This window comes from Cucumis melo, chromosome 3 (genome assembly GCF_025177605.1).
Source record: "Cucumis melo cultivar AY chromosome 3, USDA_Cmelo_AY_1.0, whole genome shotgun sequence".
Classification (NCBI taxonomy): domain Eukaryota; kingdom Viridiplantae; phylum Streptophyta; class Magnoliopsida; order Cucurbitales; family Cucurbitaceae; genus Cucumis; species Cucumis melo.
The window spans coordinates 28,279,499-28,299,140 of record NC_066859.1 but is presented as its reverse complement, the minus strand read 5'-3'; the positions used below and the strand labels follow the sequence as shown (position 1 = coordinate 28,299,140).

At 38.0% G+C, this 19,642-nt stretch overlaps 1 protein-coding gene across 3 annotated transcripts; it reads left to right on the top strand.

The window, feature by feature from the left end:
* Nucleotides 1-2,676: 2,676 nt before the first annotated feature.
* Nucleotides 2,677-18,648, top strand: LOC103488111 (E3 ubiquitin-protein ligase UPL2-like). Of its 3 annotated transcripts, none has more exons than XM_008446675.3 (17): nucleotides 2,677-2,916; nucleotides 3,119-3,242; nucleotides 5,208-5,303; nucleotides 5,396-5,602; nucleotides 5,755-12,271; nucleotides 12,361-13,448; nucleotides 13,521-13,823; nucleotides 13,898-14,102; nucleotides 14,447-14,709; nucleotides 14,815-15,125; nucleotides 15,374-16,496; nucleotides 16,573-16,719; nucleotides 16,853-16,933; nucleotides 17,019-17,244; nucleotides 17,357-17,496; nucleotides 18,152-18,258; nucleotides 18,354-18,648. In XM_008446675.3, the coding sequence occupies exons 2-17, from the start codon at nucleotides 3,147-3,149 to the stop codon at nucleotides 18,454-18,456; spliced, it is 11,013 nt and encodes a 3,670-aa protein (XP_008444897.2). In that variant the 5' UTR covers nucleotides 2,677-2,916; nucleotides 3,119-3,146; the 3' UTR covers nucleotides 18,457-18,648. The 3 variants fall into 3 exon arrangements, with proteins under 3 accessions (XP_008444897.2, XP_008444899.2, XP_008444900.2); XM_008446677.3 differs by having other exon boundaries at nucleotides 2,727-2,916; nucleotides 3,122-3,242; XM_008446678.3 differs by having other exon boundaries at nucleotides 2,727-2,916; nucleotides 12,388-13,448.
* Nucleotides 18,649-19,642: the final 994 nt, after the last annotated feature.

Here is a 19,642-nt window from a genome sequence, read left to right as displayed (position 1 = left end):
GATATATATTTGTAAATCAAAAGGTTATATCGAAGATGTTTTTGATGAATTATGTCTCGAAGATATGAAAAACTAATATCATGTGTTTGGTCCAATATGAATAAAAATAGCAATAGCGATGAGCACCTATGGATTTACTACTTTAGGTTATTTGGACTCGAGTTGCCTCTAACCTTATACTTTGTACCTAATGTATACTCTCTCAACTTAAGCAAATTAAGCTCAAGTCCTCAACTTTGATTTGCTATATCAAGATCTCCGTTTAATTTAATACCATATGTTTTCGTTTTGATCCATGGCTTGAAATCGAGTTCATAAGCGAAATAGGGGAAGAGGATTCGGCCGAGATGTTTGAGGTTAAATGGCAGATCAGTACATTAATTTGGGCCTCAAATCAAGATTGAAACCTTGTGATGCAATTGCAATACGAGACAAACGTGCATATTTTAATAAAATGGAAAACATCCTATTTTCAACGATTTTAAAGGTTAATTTTTCGACATATTCAGTTTGACTATCAACGATTTTGAGCTTCAAAATAAATAATACATTGAATAAACCTTAGCTTGGAAGCTAAAAATAAGGCATGAAGTCTACAAGTGCCCATGTCAATCTTTCACCTTTTCGAGCACTCTTACGATTATGTCCAATCTTCGATTCTAGAAAATACTCTCGAGTTTTTGCTACTTCTATATTCCGCCCATCGTTGTCAATAGAATTAGGTGTTAAGGACTCAATTGTCGTTGGTGGCGGTTAATTGATGAGGGTTGTATTAAGTTATGTTCGGGGTATTTACGATACTTTCTACTCTCGTTTTTTTGCACTTTAACTCCCAGCAGTCTTGGCTTCTTTGTTTTGTAATTTTCTTCATCTACGTTGCGGGTTTATTTGGTTTTCTTTGATTTATAGATTTGTACGTCCATTCCCATTTAGTCCATATATTACAAATTATTCATTGGTAACTTCATCTTCTCTGTTGTTTTTAATATGTATTTCTCTTTATTTGTTGATCTATTTTACGTTTCTTTATGAACTAAACCATTCGTCAGAATTCAATTATGTAAATAAATATCCCAATTGAGGAAAATTAAGCACTTCATGCCACAATGGTATTACTGGTCGTTCATATAGCAGTTTGCTTATTTATTTGAGTTTATTTTCAATATTAGTTTAGATTGATCACTGAGATCGATATATATACAAAAGTTAAGTTTAATACACAAATTGTTGAACAAAGCTAGGTTTTTGTGAAAGTAACATAAGAAAATAGATTAGATAGAGACCTTTGTTTTTTATTTTTTAAAATCTTAGACGTGATGCAAAGTTTTATTTTTGGACATTGCATTGTTCACTTGTTTATTTAAGTTCTCATTAATCGTAATCTCGTAGAATTGATGGGCTTAATTATAGTCTTAAAGGACACTTCATATAATGTTGTTTTTGTTGAATATGGTTCATTGTGTTTACATGACTCTCTAATAGAAGGGAACATGTAATTGAATCCCACATTTATTTCTTATCGTCTCAATGTTTCGTTCACAAAAACGACCATCTTTCTATGCCACATTCGGTTGTTTTCCAATTACATTAATTGAGGAAAATATTGTTAGTTGATAGAAATTTGTTAGATTCGTTGGAGCAATTCCTATTATTCCTTGTCGTTAGCATGCACTTGCACGGGAGATCATTTGAGGCATGTTTCCACGTTGATCCACATATGATGTGAATTGTGTTATGATATGGCTCTCTGTAGTTAATTTGAACAACGTTTGCATTATCATGTCTATATTGTCCAACCCTATAAAGATTATATCACAATTAAACTATGAGATAACTATGCTTAAATAATCAACGATTAATAATCGTTATATAAAATATCAAACTTTAACCAAATAAAAACGAAAGTTTAGAATGCGGTCACAATCCATGTAGACAAAGAGACGATCATTAAATTAAGGAAAATTTTCTATCTCCATCTATATGGGATGTTTTGTTTGAAACTAAAACCAAACGTGTAAGGAGTTATGTGGATGTAAGGTTCGGATGGTATAGGTGCAACTTTTGGAAATTCAAATGATGTTTATTAAAACGATGTACAAGATTTAGGAATATTATTGAAATGCAAAGAAGAATGGGCAAAAGTGCCAATTTATAACCTAAACTCGGGAGGGGGAAAGTGGTTGTTAATGTAAACGATTCTAAATAGATAATCATATTAGCTCAAACCATCTACTTTTACAAACTAATAAAAACTTATGATTTGAGTTAATCAAACTCTAAACTTTTATAAATGAAATCAAAAATTTCAAATATGTGTAAATTTCCTCAAAAGTAAGTTTTGTAAAATAGACGATTAAAGTAAATGTTTGGAGGATGTGAAGAAGAAATCTCAATTAAAAATATAAATTAATCATGTATAATTACACTCTTCACACACGATTTTCTCAAATTAGGGTTATTAGAAGACTTAAATCAATACATTTCACAAATTTCAAAATTTAGATTCATAAAATTAGTAGTTTAAAGATGGAGAGATATTAATATTCTTCCCAACGAAAAAAAAAGGAAAAAAGAAAAAAAGGAAAGTAGTAAAATGAGAAATCCGAGGAGGGGATCAGTAGAAGAAAGGACTCGGTGTCAGCTACCACTATAAATACCAACTTTTCTTCTTTTCCAAGGGTTCACTATTTAGAAATTATAGAAAAAATTTATACGTAACAACACAGCGCGACTCGCAAACCCCACCCCCTCCCCCCCTTTCCCTCTCTCTCTCTCTTCTTCCCTTTTCTCCCATCGTTTCGTGGTTTCCACCTCTCTCTCGCTCTCAAACCCCCATCGATTTGCCTCTTTGCTGTTCAACTCTCACCAATTAATCGGATGTGCGTCTTTCCTTTCCCATTCCATCTTCTCCCTCAGGTACCATACACCCTTCTTCTCTCCTTCTTTAACTCACTCACTTCATCTTTTTTTTTTTTTTTTTTTTTGTTTTATTAATACCCATTGCAATTCCTTTTTATTTCAGTGTTTAGGGTTTTTGATACCCTTTTTGTTATATTTGATTCTATCGTTCATTTATTTGTTGTAATCTCTGTTGTATCTTCCCCCCTTTTCTTTACAGTAGTTGAAAGTCCGGAAGTCGAGGTGAGATGACTACGCAAAGATCAAGTTTGCCGTCCAGGCTGCGGCAACTTCTTTCTGGCGAGGGTTCCTTCGGCCCCTCTATCAAACTCGACTCGGAGCCTGTATGTTTTAAATTTTTCGGAACTTTTCCTTTTTTTTTTATTGACCATCTTTCATGTATTTCTGACTTCCATGCCGCTTTACGGCGGATATTATCATACCATTACACGTATTGGATACCCAACTGGCGATTAGTGTGGTTTGATTGTTGTATTTTGGTTTGGACGACTCTTTTTTTTTTGGGGGTGGGGGGGTGGGGGAGGGCGTTAATAGCAATTTTAGGTGACTACACGTCGTGGGGTTGATTATGTTTCTGGCGTTGATTTTGACTGGATTTTGATTGAGGAAATGTTTTCATTTCTGATGTCATTACGGGGATATTTTTGTTGTTCTGCTGTATTTGATACTTTTCAGCATGTTGTGTAGTTTAAGTTAACCAAAAACTCTTTAATCGCTTCACATTTCTCGGAACTTGGTTTTCATTTCATATGTTATCTCACATATTGCGTTCACATTTATTTAATGCACACACATATATTTTATAATTTAAGTAGCTATTCTCGTTTATTGCGTGCTTTTGTTTCTCAATTGATAAAGTGATGCTTGGAATTATCGTAGAGGCCAATGGCCTGTTTCCTAGTGCAACCGTTGATTCAGAATTTTTTTTAGAATGAAGCATTGACAATTTATCTATTCTACAGAGGCCACTTCCTAAGTTTGGTTTTTATGCTCTTGATATTGAGTAGCATCACATACCATATTAAGTCATATTTTGAATTTCCACAAATTTTTAACGAATATAATGTCTTAGATTGGAATGAAATAAGCTAAGGCCTTGTTCGGTGATAACCATTTGGTTTTTGAAAACTAAACTTGTTTTATTACCATTTCTTTACCATGATTTCATTTTTCTAAATGAAAAAAATTGAATTCATAGCCAAATTAAAAAATAATGACAAATTTTTAAATAAGTATTTTTTTGCAGTTTCTAAAACTTGGTTTGGATTTCTCTTAATACACAATGGCATAATATTATATAATCACACATGGTCCTTGTGCCCTCAATCAATGAAAGTTACCGTTCATAAAAAAACTTGGTTTAGATTTCAAAAACATCTTTGAGAAGTGGATAACGAAACAAATAAATTTAGAGGTGGGAGTAGTGTAATAGTGTCTATAAGTATACTTTAAAAATAATTTAAAACCAAATCTTCATCAATTAGAGGCTTAAATTGTATTGCTTGATTGATTCTCTTTGATTTATTTGGGGTTTGGTTTGGTTTTTGTTTTCCTCTCAAGAAAAGAGTAGTGGTTCCATTTCGTTCTGACTAGTTGTGACCGAGTGAAGTAAGGCCGGAGTAGCCATCGAGACATCGATTTTCTAAGGATGGAGTATTGTTAGGAACCAAGGTAGTACGAGATGCCGTTGTCACACACTGGTTAGAATGCGATGACCAATGTGGTACTTTGGTGCCTTGGCTCTCTCACCCCAATAGTTGGCTTTTGGGGTGTGGTTCTCCAAGGTGGTTAAGTACCTAATAATGGTATTAGAGCCTGTTGTTGACGTTTTGGTGTGGAATCGATGGAGGGTTATGATCGAGTGTGGCCGAGTGAAGATATGTCAGAGTAGCCGCCGAGATGTCGGCTTTCTGAGGATAGGGTATTGTTAAGAACCAAGAGAGTATAGGATGCCTTTGTCCCATGTTTGTTAGAATGGGATTACCAATGTGGTACTGAAGTGACTTGGGTCTCCCACCCCTATAGTTGGCTTTTGGGGTGTGGTTCTCCATGGTGCTTAAGTACCTAATAGATATCTCTTCGTGCATTTTATTATATAGTGCTCTCTTTTGTTTATAGTTCTTTTGTTAGGCCTTACTATTTTGGACTAGAGGCCTATTTTGAATAGTTGGTTGTTGGTGTTTTGCATCTTTTATTTTCTTCCGATGAAAGCTTGGATTTTCTTTTTCTTTTTCATTTACACAGACATGTATCTGTTCACCCAATTTAAGTATATTCTTTGTATGCAGCCTCCCAAAATCAAAGCTTTTATTGACAAGGTGATCCAGTGTCCATTGCACGACATAGCAATACCTCTTTCTGGTTTTCGATGGGAATACAATAAGGTGGTAAAATGTTGATATTTTGTAACATGAAATTTTTATTCCTTGAATGATTTTCAAATATCCAATGTAAGACTTCTTTCCTCGGATTTCAGGGGAATTATCACCATTGGAGGCCTCTATTTCTGCATTTTGATACATATTTCAAGACATATTTATCTTGTAGGAATGACCTTCTCTTGTCTGATAAAATTTTAGAAGATGATAGTCCATTTCCCAAACATGCGATTCTACAGATTCTGCGTGTCATGCAGATAGTATTAGAGAATTGCCATAATAAGGGTTCCCTTGAGGGATTAGAGGTATGGCATGCCAATGATGCTTGTTCACAGTCCTTTTTTTACACGTTGGTCGATTGCAAAACTATTTATTGTCTCTTTTCTTTATCTTGGGATTTTATTTTCACCTTAATTTTGTTCTCTTCATTTTTCTGTTCGTCTTTTTCCTCCAACAGCATTTCAAGCTCCTACTTGCATCAACGGATCCTGAAATTCTTATAGCTGCATTAGAAACTCTCTCTGCTCTTGTCAAAATAAATCCCTCAAAACTTCATGGAAGGGGGAAGTTGATTGGTTGTGGTTCTGTAAATAGCTATCTCCTGTCCCTTGCACAGGGATGGGGAAGCAAGGAGGAGGGCTTGGGTTTATATTCATGTGTTATTGCAAACGAGAGAACTCAAGAGGAAGGACTTTGTTTATTTCCGCATGAAGTAGAAAATGATATGGATAATGCTCAATACCGAATAGGTTCTAGCCTATATTTTGAATTGCATGGTTGTGGTGCCAAAAATAGTGAGGAAAGCAGTTCAAGTTCCAGCTCTTCTAATTCCCAAGTTATACACATACCAGATTTACATTTAGAGAAGGAAGATGATTTGATTGTGCTGAAACGGTGTATTGAACTGTACAATGTACCTCCTGAGCTTAGATTCTCACTCTTGACCAGAATCAGATATGCTCGTGCTTTTCGATCTTCTAAAATATGCAGGCTGTATAGCAGAATATGCCTTCTTGCCTTCATTGTACTTGTTCAGTCTGGTGACTCTCATGATGAACTTGTTGCCTTCTTTGCTAATGAACCAGAATATACCAATGAGTTGATTAGAATTGTGCGGTCAGAGGAAACTGTTTCTGGGTCCATTAGGACACTTGCTATGCTTGCTCTGGGAGCTCAGTTAGCTGCATATTCATCATCTCATGAGCGGAGGATTTTAAGTGGATCTAGCATCAGTTTTGCTGGGGGGAACCGCATGATTCTCTTGAATGTGCTTCAGAAGGCAATTTTATCATTGAAAAATTCAAACGATCCATCATCCCTTGCCTTTATAGAAGCACTCCTTCAGTTCTATTTACTCCATGTTGTCTCCTCATCAGCTTCAGGAAACAACATCCGGGGTTCAGGTATGGTTCCCACTTTCCTAACTCTATTGGAGGATTCAGACCCTACCCATTTGCATCTTGTTTGTTTTGCTGTGAAAACGTTGCAAAAGCTCATGGACTTCAGCAGTTCTTCTGTATCTCTTTTTAAGGAGTTGGGTGGAGTTGAAATTTTGGTTGAAAGGCTTCAGACAGAAGTACATCGAGTAATTGGCTTAAGTGGTGCTAATATAGATTCAATGATTATTGGTGAGAGCTCCAGATGTAACGATGACCAGTTATATAACCAAAAACGGCTGATAAAGGTTTCATTGAAAGCACTGGGAGTTGCAACGTATGTCCCTACAAACTCTACGAATTCTTTACCTGTCATACTATCACAGATATTTGGCAATATAGATAAATTTGGTGGTGATATTTATTGCTCAGCTGTGACTTTAATGAGTGAAATCATCCACAAGGATCCTACCTGTTATCCTTCATTACATGATATGGGTCTCCCGGATGCATTTTTAGCTTCAGTGGCTGCTGGAATTCTGCCTTCTCCGAAGGCAGTTACTTGTGTTCCTAATGGGATTGGTGCAATTTGTCTTAATGCTAGGGGTTTGGAAGCAGTGAAAGAAACTTCTGCACTGAGGTTTCTTATTGACGTTTTTACCAAAGAAAAATATGTTTTGGCCATGAATGAAGCAATAGTTCCTCTGGCAAATGCAGTGGAAGAGCTTTTGCGTCATGTTTCATCATTACGAAGCACTGGAGTTGATATTATTCTTGAAGTAATTGAAAAAGTTACTTCCCTTGGGGAAAAAGATCCTATTGGCTCTTCAGGAAAGCTTAATGGGAATACCGCAATGGAAACTGATTCTGATGACAAGGAAAATAACAGCAATTGCTCTCTTGTTACAGAAGAAGGGATCAGTAATGAGCAAGTCATTCAATTATGCATTTTTCATCTGATGGTACTCGTTCATAGGACCATGGAGAATTCTGAAACGTGTAGGATATTTGTGGAAAATTCTGGGATTGAGGCTTTATTGAAGCTGTTGTTGCGACCTAGCATTGCTCAATCATCAAATGGAACTATTGCTTTACATAGTACAATGGTTTTCAAGGGTTTTACCCAGCATCATTCAGCTCCCTTGGCACGTGCATTCTGCTCCTCACTTAGGGACCATCTAAAGAAAGCCTTGACTGGGTTTGACTTGATTTCTGGGTCTTTTTTACTAGATCCCAGGACGACACCAGATGAAAAAATATTTTCTTCACTTTTTCTTGTTGAGTTCCTTTTGTTTCTCGCTGACTCGAAAGACAATCGATGGGTAACGGCATTGCTTACTGAATTTGGAAATGAGAGCAAAGATGTACTTGAAGATATTGGACGCGTACATCGTGAAATTTTGTGGCAGATAGCACTTCTTGAAGATGTAAAACCTGAATTAGAAGATGAGAGTACCGGTTCTGTTACTGACTTGCAAAACTCTGAGGTCCATACAAATGAAATTGAAGAGCAAAGGTTTAACTCTTTCCGGCAGTTCCTTGATCCCTTATTACGGAGGAGGACATCTGGATGGAGCATTGAATCTCAATTTTTTGACCTTATTAACTTGTATCGGGATCTTGGTCGTGCCCCTAGTTCTCTTCAGAGGATGGGTTCTGATAGTTCATCACTACTGCAGTTTGGAGTTGGCAATCAAGGACTGCGTGCTGGATCTTCTGACACCATTGGGACCTCTAATGAAAAAGAATGCTCCAATCAGAGAAATTGTCATGCTTCTTGTTGCGATCTGGTGAAATCCCTTTCTTTCCATACTACCCATTTGATTCAAGAGTTAGGGAAGGTGATGCTGCTTCCATCTCGTCGTCGTGATGATGTGGTAAATGTCTCGTCTTCCTCAAAAGCTGTGGCTTCCACTTTGTCCTCCCTTGTATTAGATCACATGAATTTTGGGGGGCATGTGAATGCTTCTGGATCCGAGGGATCAATATCAACCAAGTGCCGTTATTTTGGGAAGGTTATTGATTTTGTGGATGGCATATTATTAGACAGACCAGATTCCTGTAATCCCGTTTTGCTAAATTGCTTGTATGGGCATGGAGTTGTGCAATCAGTTCTTACCACTTTTGAAGCTACAAGCCAGTTACTTTTCACAATAAATAGGGCACCTGCTTCTCCTATGGAAACGGATGATGCAAATTTAAAGCAAGAGGAAAAGGCAGATAATGATCATTCTTGGATTCAAGGGCCCTTAGCAAGCTACGGGAGACTCATGGATCACCTGGTTACCTCTCCATTTATATTATCTTCATTCACTAAGCATTTGCTTGCACAATCTTTGACCGGTGGAGATGTTGCCTTTCCTCGGGATGCAGAAACTTTTGTGAAGGTCCTCCAGTCTATGGTTCTGAAGGCAGTCCTTCCTGTTTGGACTCATCCCCAATTTATTGACTGCAGTTGTGAGTTTATTACCACTGTTATATCTATCATTAGGCACATATACTCGGGGGTTGAAGTTAAAAATGTTAGTAGCACTTCCAATGCTCGTATCACTGGGCCTCCTCCTAATGAAACAACAATTTCGACAATTGTTGAGATGGGTTTCTCAAGGAGCAGGGCAGAAGAAGCACTTAGGCAAGTTGGATCTAACAGTGTGGAATTGGCTATGGAGTGGTTATTCTCACATCCAGAAGAAGTCCAAGAGGATGACGAGCTTGCTCGTGCACTTGCCTTGTCGTTAGGGAGCTCTGAATTGGAAATGAAGGAACCTGTTTCAAGTGAGGTCTCAAAGCAGATAGAAGAGTCGGTCCATCTTCCTTGTACCGAGGAGTTGTTATCGACATGCATAAAGCTTTTGCGAGCAAAAGAAGCACTGGCATTTCCAGTTAGAGACTTGCTTGTGATGATTTGTTCCCAGAATGATGGTCAAAATCGGTCTAATGTGATCTCTTTTCTAATTGACAGTGTTAAGGGCTGCGATACAGTTGCTGACAGTGGAAATAGTACAACCCTATCTGCTCTTTTTCATGTTATTGCCTTAATACTTAATGATGATACTGTGGCACGAGATGCTGCCTACAAGAATGGTTTGGTTGCAGTTTCCTCCAATCTACTTTCGCGATGGGACTCGGGATTTTCTGATGGAGTAAAAGTTGAAGTCCCTAAGTGGGTAACAGCTGCATTTCTTGCCATTGATCGGCTTTTGCAAGAGGAGAAGAAATTCAATCCTGAAATTGCAGACCAGCTGAAAAGGGATAACGTTGGTGGTGACACTTTGACCATTGATGAAGATAAACAAACTAAATTGCAGTCTGCCTTGGGACTTTCCCCGAAGTATATTGATGTTGGCAGTCAAAAGAAACTCATTGAAATTGCTTGCAGCTGTATCAAGAAAAGGCTTCCATGTGAAACAATGCATGCTGTTCTGCAGTTATGCTCAAGTCTCACCAGATCTCATTCTGTTGCTGTTAGTTTCCTTGAAGCTGGGGGTTTAACCTCCCTGCTTTCTTTGCCAACGACTAGTCTCTTTCCTGGGTTTGACAGTATTGCATCTACGATTATTCGTCACATCCTTGAAGATCCTCAAACTCTTCAGCAGGCAATGGAATCTGAAATTAGGCACACCCTTATCACTGCTATGAACAGGCATCCAAATGGGAGGGTAACCCCCAGAAACTTTTTGTTAGGTTTAAATTCTGTTATTACGAGGGATCCTGTTATATTTATGCGAGCTGCTCAATCTGTCTGCCAAATTGAAATGGTTGGTGAGAGGCCTTACATTGTATTGCTGAAAGATCGAGAGAAGGATAAGAGCAAAGAGAAAGACAGAGAGAAGGAAAAATTAATGGAGAAAGAGAAATTACATAATCATGATGTGAAAGTTTCTTTGGGTAATGTGAATTCTTCCGTCGTGGGAAGTGTACACAGCAAACTTCATGATTCTAACTTAAAAAGTAGTCGTGTTAATAAAAAATCCTCCCAGAATTTCATAAACGTGATTGAGCTTCTTTTGGAGTCTGTCTATACATTTATACCTCCCGCGAAAGATGATGTTACCACGGAGTTGACCTGCAGTGCCCGAGCATCCTCTGATATGGACATTGATGTTTCAGCTGTTAAGGGAAAAGGGAAAGCCATTGCTTCTCAGTCTGATGATAATGATGCAAATAGCCAGGAAGCTTCTGCATCACTGGCAAAAGTTGTGTTTATTTTGAAGTTATTGACAGAGATTTTGTTGATGTATGCCTCCTCAGTTCATGTCCTGCTTCGGAAGGATACTGAAGTTTGTTGTTCCAGACCTGCCCATCAAAGGGGATCAAATGGCGGATGCACTGGTGGAATATTTCACCACATCCTTCATGAATTTATCCCACTATCAAGGAATTCTAAGAAGGATAAGAAAGTTGATGGCGACTGGAAGCATAAATTAGCAACTAGGGGGAGTCAGTTTCTGGTTGCATCTTGTGTCCGTTCCAGTGAGGCAAGGAGAAGGATTTTTGTGGAGGTAGGTTCTATGCTGAACCAATTTATTGATTCATGTAACAGTTCCAGGCCTCCAAACAGTGACCTTCAAGCGTTTGTTGACCTGCTAAATGATATGTTAGCAGCCCGTACACCCACTGGCTCATACATCACTACAGAAGCTTCTGCAACTTTTATTGATGCTGGTCTTGTTAGTTCTTTCACTCAAATTCTTAAAGTTCTGGATCTGGACCATCCGGACTCACCTAAAGTTGTCACAGGTCTTATTAAAGCCCTGGAATTGGTAACCAAGGAGCATGTTCAATTTGCAGATTCTAATACAGGAAAGGGCGATAGTTCATCAAAAACTCCCGATCACAATCAACCTGGAGGTGAGAATATTGGTGAAACACCCAGGTCAATGGAAACAGCATCACAGTCCAATCATGAATTGATCCCAGGTGATCAGATTGAGTCATATAATACTAACCAGAACTATGGTGGTTCAGAGGCCGTTACAGATGATATGGAACATGACCAAGATCTTGATGGGGTTTTTGGCCCCAATACAGGGGATGAGTACATGCATGAAACACCCGAGGATGCACGGGGTCTTGAAAATGGCATTGACACAGTGGACATTCGAATTGAAATTCAACCTCACGTTCCAGAAAATTTAGATGAAGATGATGACGAGGAAATGTCTGGGGATGATGGTGATGAAGTTGATGAAGATGAGGATGAGGATGAGGAGGAGCAGAATGACCTAGAAGAGGATGGAGTCCATCTTCCACATCCTGATACAGATCATGATGATCACGAGATTGACGACGATGAATTTGATGAGGTACTGGAGGAAGATGATGAAGATGATGAGGATGATGAAGATGGAGTTATTTTAAGACTGGAAGAGGGTATTAATGGAATAAATGTTTTTGACCATGTTGAGGTATTTGGAAGAGATTCTTCTCAAAATGAAACTCTCCATGTTATGCCAGTTGAAATATTTGGCTCTAGACGTCAAGGGCGCACAACTTCCATTTATAATCTGTTGGGAAGAACAGGAGATAATGTCGCACCCTCACGGCATCCTCTTTTAGGTGGTCCTGCTTTGCATGCTGCTCCTTTTAGACCTTCAGGTAACTTTTTCCCATGTGGTACTTTTATGCCAACTGTTTATTCATATTATGTATTTAATCCTTTTAATGGTCTGCTGTATTTCTTTCAGAGAATAATCGTGATATGGTTATTTCAGAAAGGACCTTGGAAAACAATTCGTCAGGGTTGGACACTGTTTTCAGGTCTTTGAGGAGTGGTCGCCACGGCCACCGGCTGAACTTGTGGGCCAATGACAACCAACATGGTGGTGGCTCTAGCAGTGGTGTAATACCCCAAGGCCTTGAAGAGTTACTTGTTTCCCAATTGAGGAGGCCAACACCCGAGAAGTCGACTGAACTCAATGCAACGGTAGAACCTGATAATAAAGATGGCACTGGACAAATGCAGACATCAGAACCTGTTGGAAGTTCTGAGACTATCGTTGAGAACAGTGGGCAGCATGATAGAGATAGTTTACCATCACTTGCAGCAATTAATAATAGTTCTGATGGCACCGGCAGTGGTCCTGCTGTAATTGAATCTCTGCAAGGAACACAGGTGACCCAACAATCGCAAGCTGTTGACATGCAATTTGAACATAGTGATGCAGCTGTACGGGATGTTGAAGCTGTAAGTCAAGAAAGTGGTGGAAGTGGTGCAACTTTAGGGGAGAGTCTTCGGAGTTTGGATGTAGAAATTGGAAGTGCAGACGGTCACGATGATGGTGGAGATAGGCAAGGTTCTGCTGCAGACAGAATGTCATTGGGTGATTCACAAGCTGCTCGCGCGAGAAGGTCAAGCAATTCTACCCCTCTAAGTGGGAGAGATGCATCTCTACATATTGTGACTGAAGTTTCAGAAAACTCAAGTCGGGAGGCAGATGAGGAGGAACGTCCAGTTGGGGAACAGCAGACCAACAGTGAAACTGGTTCGGGAGCAATAGATCCCGCGTTCTTGGATGCTCTTCCTGAGGAATTGCGCGCTGAGGTTCTTTCAACCCAACAGGGTCAAGTTGTGCAGCCTCCAAGCAATGAGCCACAGAATGCTGGAGACATTGATCCCGAATTCCTGGCTGCACTTCCTCCAGATATTCGAGCTGAAGTTCTAGCACAGCAGCAAGCGCAAAGACTGCACCAATCTCAGGAACTGGAGGGCCAGCCAGTTGAGATGGACACTGTGTCGATAATTGCTACATTCCCTTCTGATCTTCGAGAAGAGGTAATATATTAATATGTTTATTTATTGTAAGGTAGTATTTCTTTGTCAACTGATCTTAGATATAAACTGCAGGTTTTGCTAACTTCATCTGATGCTATTCTTGCTAATCTCACCCCTGCCCTTGTTGCTGAGGCGAATATGTTGCGTGAAAGATTTGCACATCGTTATCACAACCGTACTCTCTTTGGTATGTATCCTAGAAACCGCAGAGGTGAAAGTTCCAGAAGAGTTGAAGGTATTTCTGGCTTAGACAGAACTGGTGGAAGCATTTCCTCTCGCAGATCCCTTGGAGCTAGGCTCATTGAAGCAGATGGAGCTCCTTTAGTTGATACAGATGCTTTGCATTCTATGATACGGTTGCTTCGCGTGGTGCAGGTATCTCTTCTTCTTGAAATGTTCTTTTGACTTTATATCTTTGCTACCATTTTCTGATGGATTTCATTTTTCAGCCTTTGTATAAAGGTCAACTGCAGAGGCTACTTTTAAATTTATGTGCACATAATGAAACCAGGACGTCATTGGTTAAAATTCTTATGGACATGTTGCTATTTGATAGAAGAAAGCTTTCCGACCAGTCAAATTCTACTGAGCTTTCATATCGCCTTTTTGCTTGCCAACGTAACGTCATATATTCACGTCCCCAATTTTTCGATGGTGAGAACTTTGATTTCTGTTGCTGTTCTTTTAATATACTTTTTTTTTATTATTTAGCTATCAGTTTATGATATTTTTTCCTTGGTGGACTATATTTCCCGAGTAGTAATATGTCTTTTGCATGTTGGAATTTATTTGTTTATTTAAACCAGTGCTTGTTTGCATGCATTTTGATTCAATTCATCCTGTAACGTAAAAATTCTGACCAATAGAGCTGCAAAGGTGAAAGTTCTCTGTTTTCATTACTAAAAGAATTTTAAGTCCAGTTTTTCCTCCGTTGTCTATTTTTGCTTTGGTGTTGTCACAACATGGTAAGAGCTACACATTTTGGCTGTACTTCATAGGTGCTCCTCCTTTGGTGTCAAGACGTGTTCTGGAAACTCTGACCTATTTGGCGCGGAATCATCCATATGTAGCTAAGATTTTGCTTCAGTTCAAGTTTTTGAAACCGACATTACAGGGATCAGAGAATGTCTATCGGGATTCTGGTAAAGCAGTGATGGCAGTTGAACAAAATGTACAGGCTGAAGGTTACTTATCGATTGCATTACTTCTAGGCCTTCTAAACCAACCTTTGTATTTGAGAAGTATAGCTCACCTTGAGCAGGTAGTGCATTGTATTGAACCGTATGTTCTCTTCTTTTTATTCGTAATATTTTACACTTTCAGAAGTTAAAACTATTTTTCTGGCCTCTTTGTATTCTTTCCTTAGTTGCTTAATTTGTTGGAAGTGATCATTGACAACGCTGAAAGCAAATCACATTTATCTGAGCAATCTGCACCTTCTACTACTGAGCAACCAGCGGCTCCTGAAGTTTCCTCATCAGATGCTGAAGTGAATGCTGATTCTGGAGTGAATGCTGATTCTGGTGGTGTGTCCTCTGGGGTTGGGACATCACCTGAGATTGGTGGCTCTAAAACAACAGCTTCTGCTGCCAATAGTGAATATGATAGCCAAAGCATTCTCGCAAACCTGCCAGAAGCAGAATTACGGCTTCTGTGCTCTCTCTTAGCACGAGAAGGGTATGAATTGGCTTTAATCAACAGTTATTTAGTTAGAAAAGTGGAGTCTTTTCCTTCATTAGTACCTATGTTTCTTTTCTTCCATGTGATTAATATAGTTTCCTAGCCTAATGTTTGATAAACATTGATTTCTGCTCGCCCTTATTTTAGTTTTCCATTTTGTTCATTTCTTCAACCTTCGACGTTGCTTTGTGCTTCTTTATGCAAAGAACTCAGATGCTTGGTCTAATATCTTTTGTGTTATACAGGTTATCAGACAATACTTATGCTCTTGTAGCAGAGGTGATGAAGAAGCTGGTAGCCATTTCTCCAATTCATTGTCGCCTGTTCATTACTGAGCTGTCAGAATCTGTCCAGAAATTGACAAGATCTGCTATGGATGAGTTGCGCATGTTTGGAGAGGCAGTGAAAGCACTCCTCAGTACAACATCTTCTGATGGAGCTGCAATATTAAGAGTTCTTCAAGCATTAAGCTCTCTTGTTGCATCACTGATTGAAAAAGGAAAAGATTCTTCAATTCTTCCTGAAAAAGAGCATGCTTCTGCCCTTTCTTTAGTTTGGGATATCAATGCTGCTTTGGAGCCCTTGTGGTTGGAGTTGAGCACCTGTATTAGCAAAATTGAGAGCTATTCAGATTCTTCACCTGATGTGCTGGTTTCATTTCGAGCTCCTACAGCAAAGCCAGCTGGTGTAACACCCCCACTTCCTGCTGGTAGTCAGAATATATTACCATATATTGAATCTTTTTTTGTGGTGTGTGAGAAGTTGCATCCTGCCCAGCCTGGTTCAGATCAAGAATTGAATATTGCTGCAGTTTCTGAGGTCGAGGAGGCTGGTGTTTCTGCAGTAGCCCAGCAAAGAACTACAGTACCAACCCAAAGAGTTGATGAAAAACATGTTGCTTTCGTTAGGTTCTCAGAGAAGCACCGAAAACTGCTGAATGCTTTTATTCGGCAAAATCCTGGATTGTTGGAGAAGTCTTTCTCCCCTATGTTGAAGGTCCCTCGATTCATTGATTTCGACAATAAGCGTGCTCATTTTAGATCAAAAATAAAGCATCAACATGATCATCATCATAGTCCTTTAAGAATTTCTGTTCGGAGGGCATACATTCTTGAAGATTCATACAATCAGTTGCGAATGAGATCGACACAAGATTTGAAAGGTAGGCTGACAGTTCACTTTCAAGGAGAGGAAGGTATCGATGCTGGTGGGCTTTCAAGGGAATGGTATCAGTTACTGTCCAGAGTTATCTTCGACAAGGGAGCATTGCTTTTTACGACTGTTGGCAATGATTCAACATTTCAGCCGAACCCCAATTCTGCTTACCAAACAGAGCATCTATCATATTTCAAATTTGTTGGGCGAGTGGTTAGTGCAAATTTTTTGTTTTAAATGGATTAATTTAAACAACTGAGGCACATGTCTAATTGGTTTCTTTTACCAGGTTGGCAAAGCACTTTATGATGGACAGCTCTTGGATGTCCATTTCACTCGATCATTTTACAAGCATATTTTGGGAGTCAAAGTTACCTATCACGACATTGAAGCTATTGATCCCGATTACTACAAAAACCTAAAATGGATGCTTGAGGTACTGAATCCAAGTATTTACTTATGTGTGATAAGAATTATGTCTTTTAATATTTGCACTTCTATAGTTGTCGTTTTGTCATTGAGATATAATTATTTCACTCATTTTAATTGGTGTCTTTGTTGCTCTCCAGAATGATATTAGTGATGTTTTGGACCTTACGTTTAGTGTTGATGCTGATGAGGAGAAGCTGATCCTCTATGAAAGGACAGAGGTAATCGTTTACTTTCTTAATGTCTGGCCTGATGAAAAATGTATGTTAAACATTTTACTAAGATTTGGCTATCTTGTTCCAATAGGTGACTGACTATGAACTGATTCCTGGTGGACGGAACATTAAAGTCACAGAGGAGAATAAGTACCAATACGTTGATCTAGTTGTTGAGCATCAATTAACAACGGCTATACGTCCTCAGATTAATGCCTTTCTGGATGGTTTCCATGAATTAATTCCTAGGGAACTGATATCTATTTTTAATGACAAGGAACTTGAATTGTTAATTTGCGGGCTACCAGATATTGATCGTAAGTATTCTTTTCCAGTGTTCACTAAAACATTTCTTTTATATGTTACTTTCTGCATCCGAAGTATGATGTAAATGTTTTTGCTTATGTTTTCATGTTAACTTTTTCTCAGTGGATGACATGCGAGCAAATACAGAATATTCAGGATATAGTGCTGCATCTCCTGTCATACAGTGGTTTTGGGAAGTTGTTCAATCCTTTAGCAAAGAGGACAAGGCCCGGCTTTTGCAGTTTGTGACTGGCACCTCAAAGGTATACTGATTTTGCTTAAGCACGGACTAAATATGAATGGCGGCCAGGGTTAATTTTTTCCCCCCGCCCTTTTTTGTTGATCATTGTTATCTAAACTTTCGTGCACAATCTAGGATTCATAGAATATCACATAACTGTTCAAAATTCATGTATATTTATTGTTCTGCAAATTGGTACCGTTTATTTCCATATTTGGCTACAGTTATGTCAATATGTTATTCTGTATGATGAATGTCTACTGCCGTTCATTGCAGCATTTATCAAATGGTAAATTCCAATTAAACTGGTTATATGTAGTTGCAATTTCTTATATATTTTTAGGGGAGGGTAGGACGAGAGCCAGTGGAATGCTTTTCATTTCACTCGAGCATGGGCTGCATTGTGAAGTATGTTAGTACAGCAGATTGAACCTATTGTTTGGTTGATTTATAATTACTTTCCTTTTCATTTTTTTGCGGTGGTTCGAATCTCCACCCCTTGTGGTTGAGCCTCAAAACAATTTCCGTTTTTTCATTTTCTATTTATTACTTCTGGAACGGTTGTAATTTTGAGATGAAATGACTCGAGTGCTCATTAGAAGACGGTTTTGTTACTCGCAGTCATGACCTAGTTGATTTTCTTATCTGGTTTCTGCATTTTACTCTAATACTTGCAGGTGCCTTTAGAAGGTTTCAGCGCTCTGCAAGGAATTTCAGGTTCACAGAAGTTTCAAATACACAAAGCATACGGCAGCCCAGACCACTTGCCTTCTGCTCACACATGGTAATGAGTGATGATTTATATTCCCCTCCATATTCTGTAATCTGTTAGTTTTGCTGTTCTGGAGATGCTGAAGTTTATTCTTCTTTTGCTTACAGCTTCAACCAGTTAGATTTACCAGAGTATCCTTCAAAACAACATCTGGAAGAAAGATTACTTCTAGCAATTCACGAAGCAAATGAAGGATTCGGTTTTGGTTAAGCCATGGCGGCAGTTGTGAAAACGGAAAAGAGGTATAAACAGTGTATAATATAATTGCATTTCGAAGTTGTTGGCTGAAAAGAGAATTAGGAGGTGAATGGTGGTGGCTTATGACTTGTTGAGTTGCTATATTGTTTATAAAATTACTGTACAGTCGTAAATCACTAAAAGAAATTGCTTCCGCAGTTAAAATTTTGTCTACCTGTTTCTCTGTCTCCCTTTGTTTTATATCTTTAGAGAGAGAGAGAGGACAAAGAAGAGCAACTTTATTATATTATTATGTAGATTCTTAGTTGATTATTATTATAAATATTATTATTACTATTATTTTGTTCATGACAATTTGTCAATACAACAAACTGGATTGTACAAATCTTGCTTTTGTTTCCCTTGGTTCATTAGTTGAGAAAAAAATGGATCTTGGTGGGGCCATCCGTTACAAATCTACAAAATACATATTCTGTTCCTTATTGGCCTAAGTTAAAATTCCATATCAATTTATCTGTTTTCTGTAATATTGTCGATGTTAAAGTTATCCTAATTTAAGTCTCAGTGTTTAATTAAGTTTTGAATAATTTAAATGTACATCTTTCATCTTTTGATTTCGTATGTAGATAATTTCTTTAATGTTTAAAATATTTATTTTGGTTCCTATTATCTTTTATGAATGGTCATTTAGGTCCCTTGGGTCCAGTCCCTGTAGGCGTAACTTTTTATCGAGAGAATAGGGATAATGCAAAGTTCAAAATAAATCGTACGTCTCTTTGTTTTGTTATTTTCAATTTTAGGTATGATTCAAGAAAATTGCAAATATAGGTGGATGATCTACAATATTGTCTACTATATTTGTATTAAAAAATTATATTTACAACTAAATATTAAATTAAAACAAAGTACAAAACGTATTAGTATTTTTATTAATTTAACCAAAATTTGATTAATTTTTTTTAGTGGGAATCGTTGTTAGTTTGATTAGGTATTTAATAATATTCAATAGTTGTTATCAATCATCAATCTTATCGGTTGACAGACTTTTAGTATTTAAGTTTATAAAACTATAAATGAAGATTATGTTTATCATCTTGTAATGCAAATTAGGGAAATCCTAACTAGGTTTCAATTATATGAGTCTTAAATTGCAAATGTATTTAAACAATCTTGGTAATAGGCATTTTGTAATATTTCG

Bases quoted from the DNA above. Each gene is read 5' to 3' on its own strand.
- LOC103488111 (XM_008446675.3), top strand. From the start codon at position 3,147: ATGACTACGCAAAGATCAAGTTTGCCGTCCAGGCTGCGGCAACTTCTT. The intron at 13,449-13,520 runs GTAATATATTAA...TATAAACTGCAG, and splicing joins CTTCTGATCTTCGAGAAGAG to GTTTTGCTAACTTCATCTGA. The intron at 17,497-18,151 runs GTATACTGATTT...TAATACTTGCAG, and splicing joins TTGTGACTGGCACCTCAAAG to GTGCCTTTAGAAGGTTTCAG.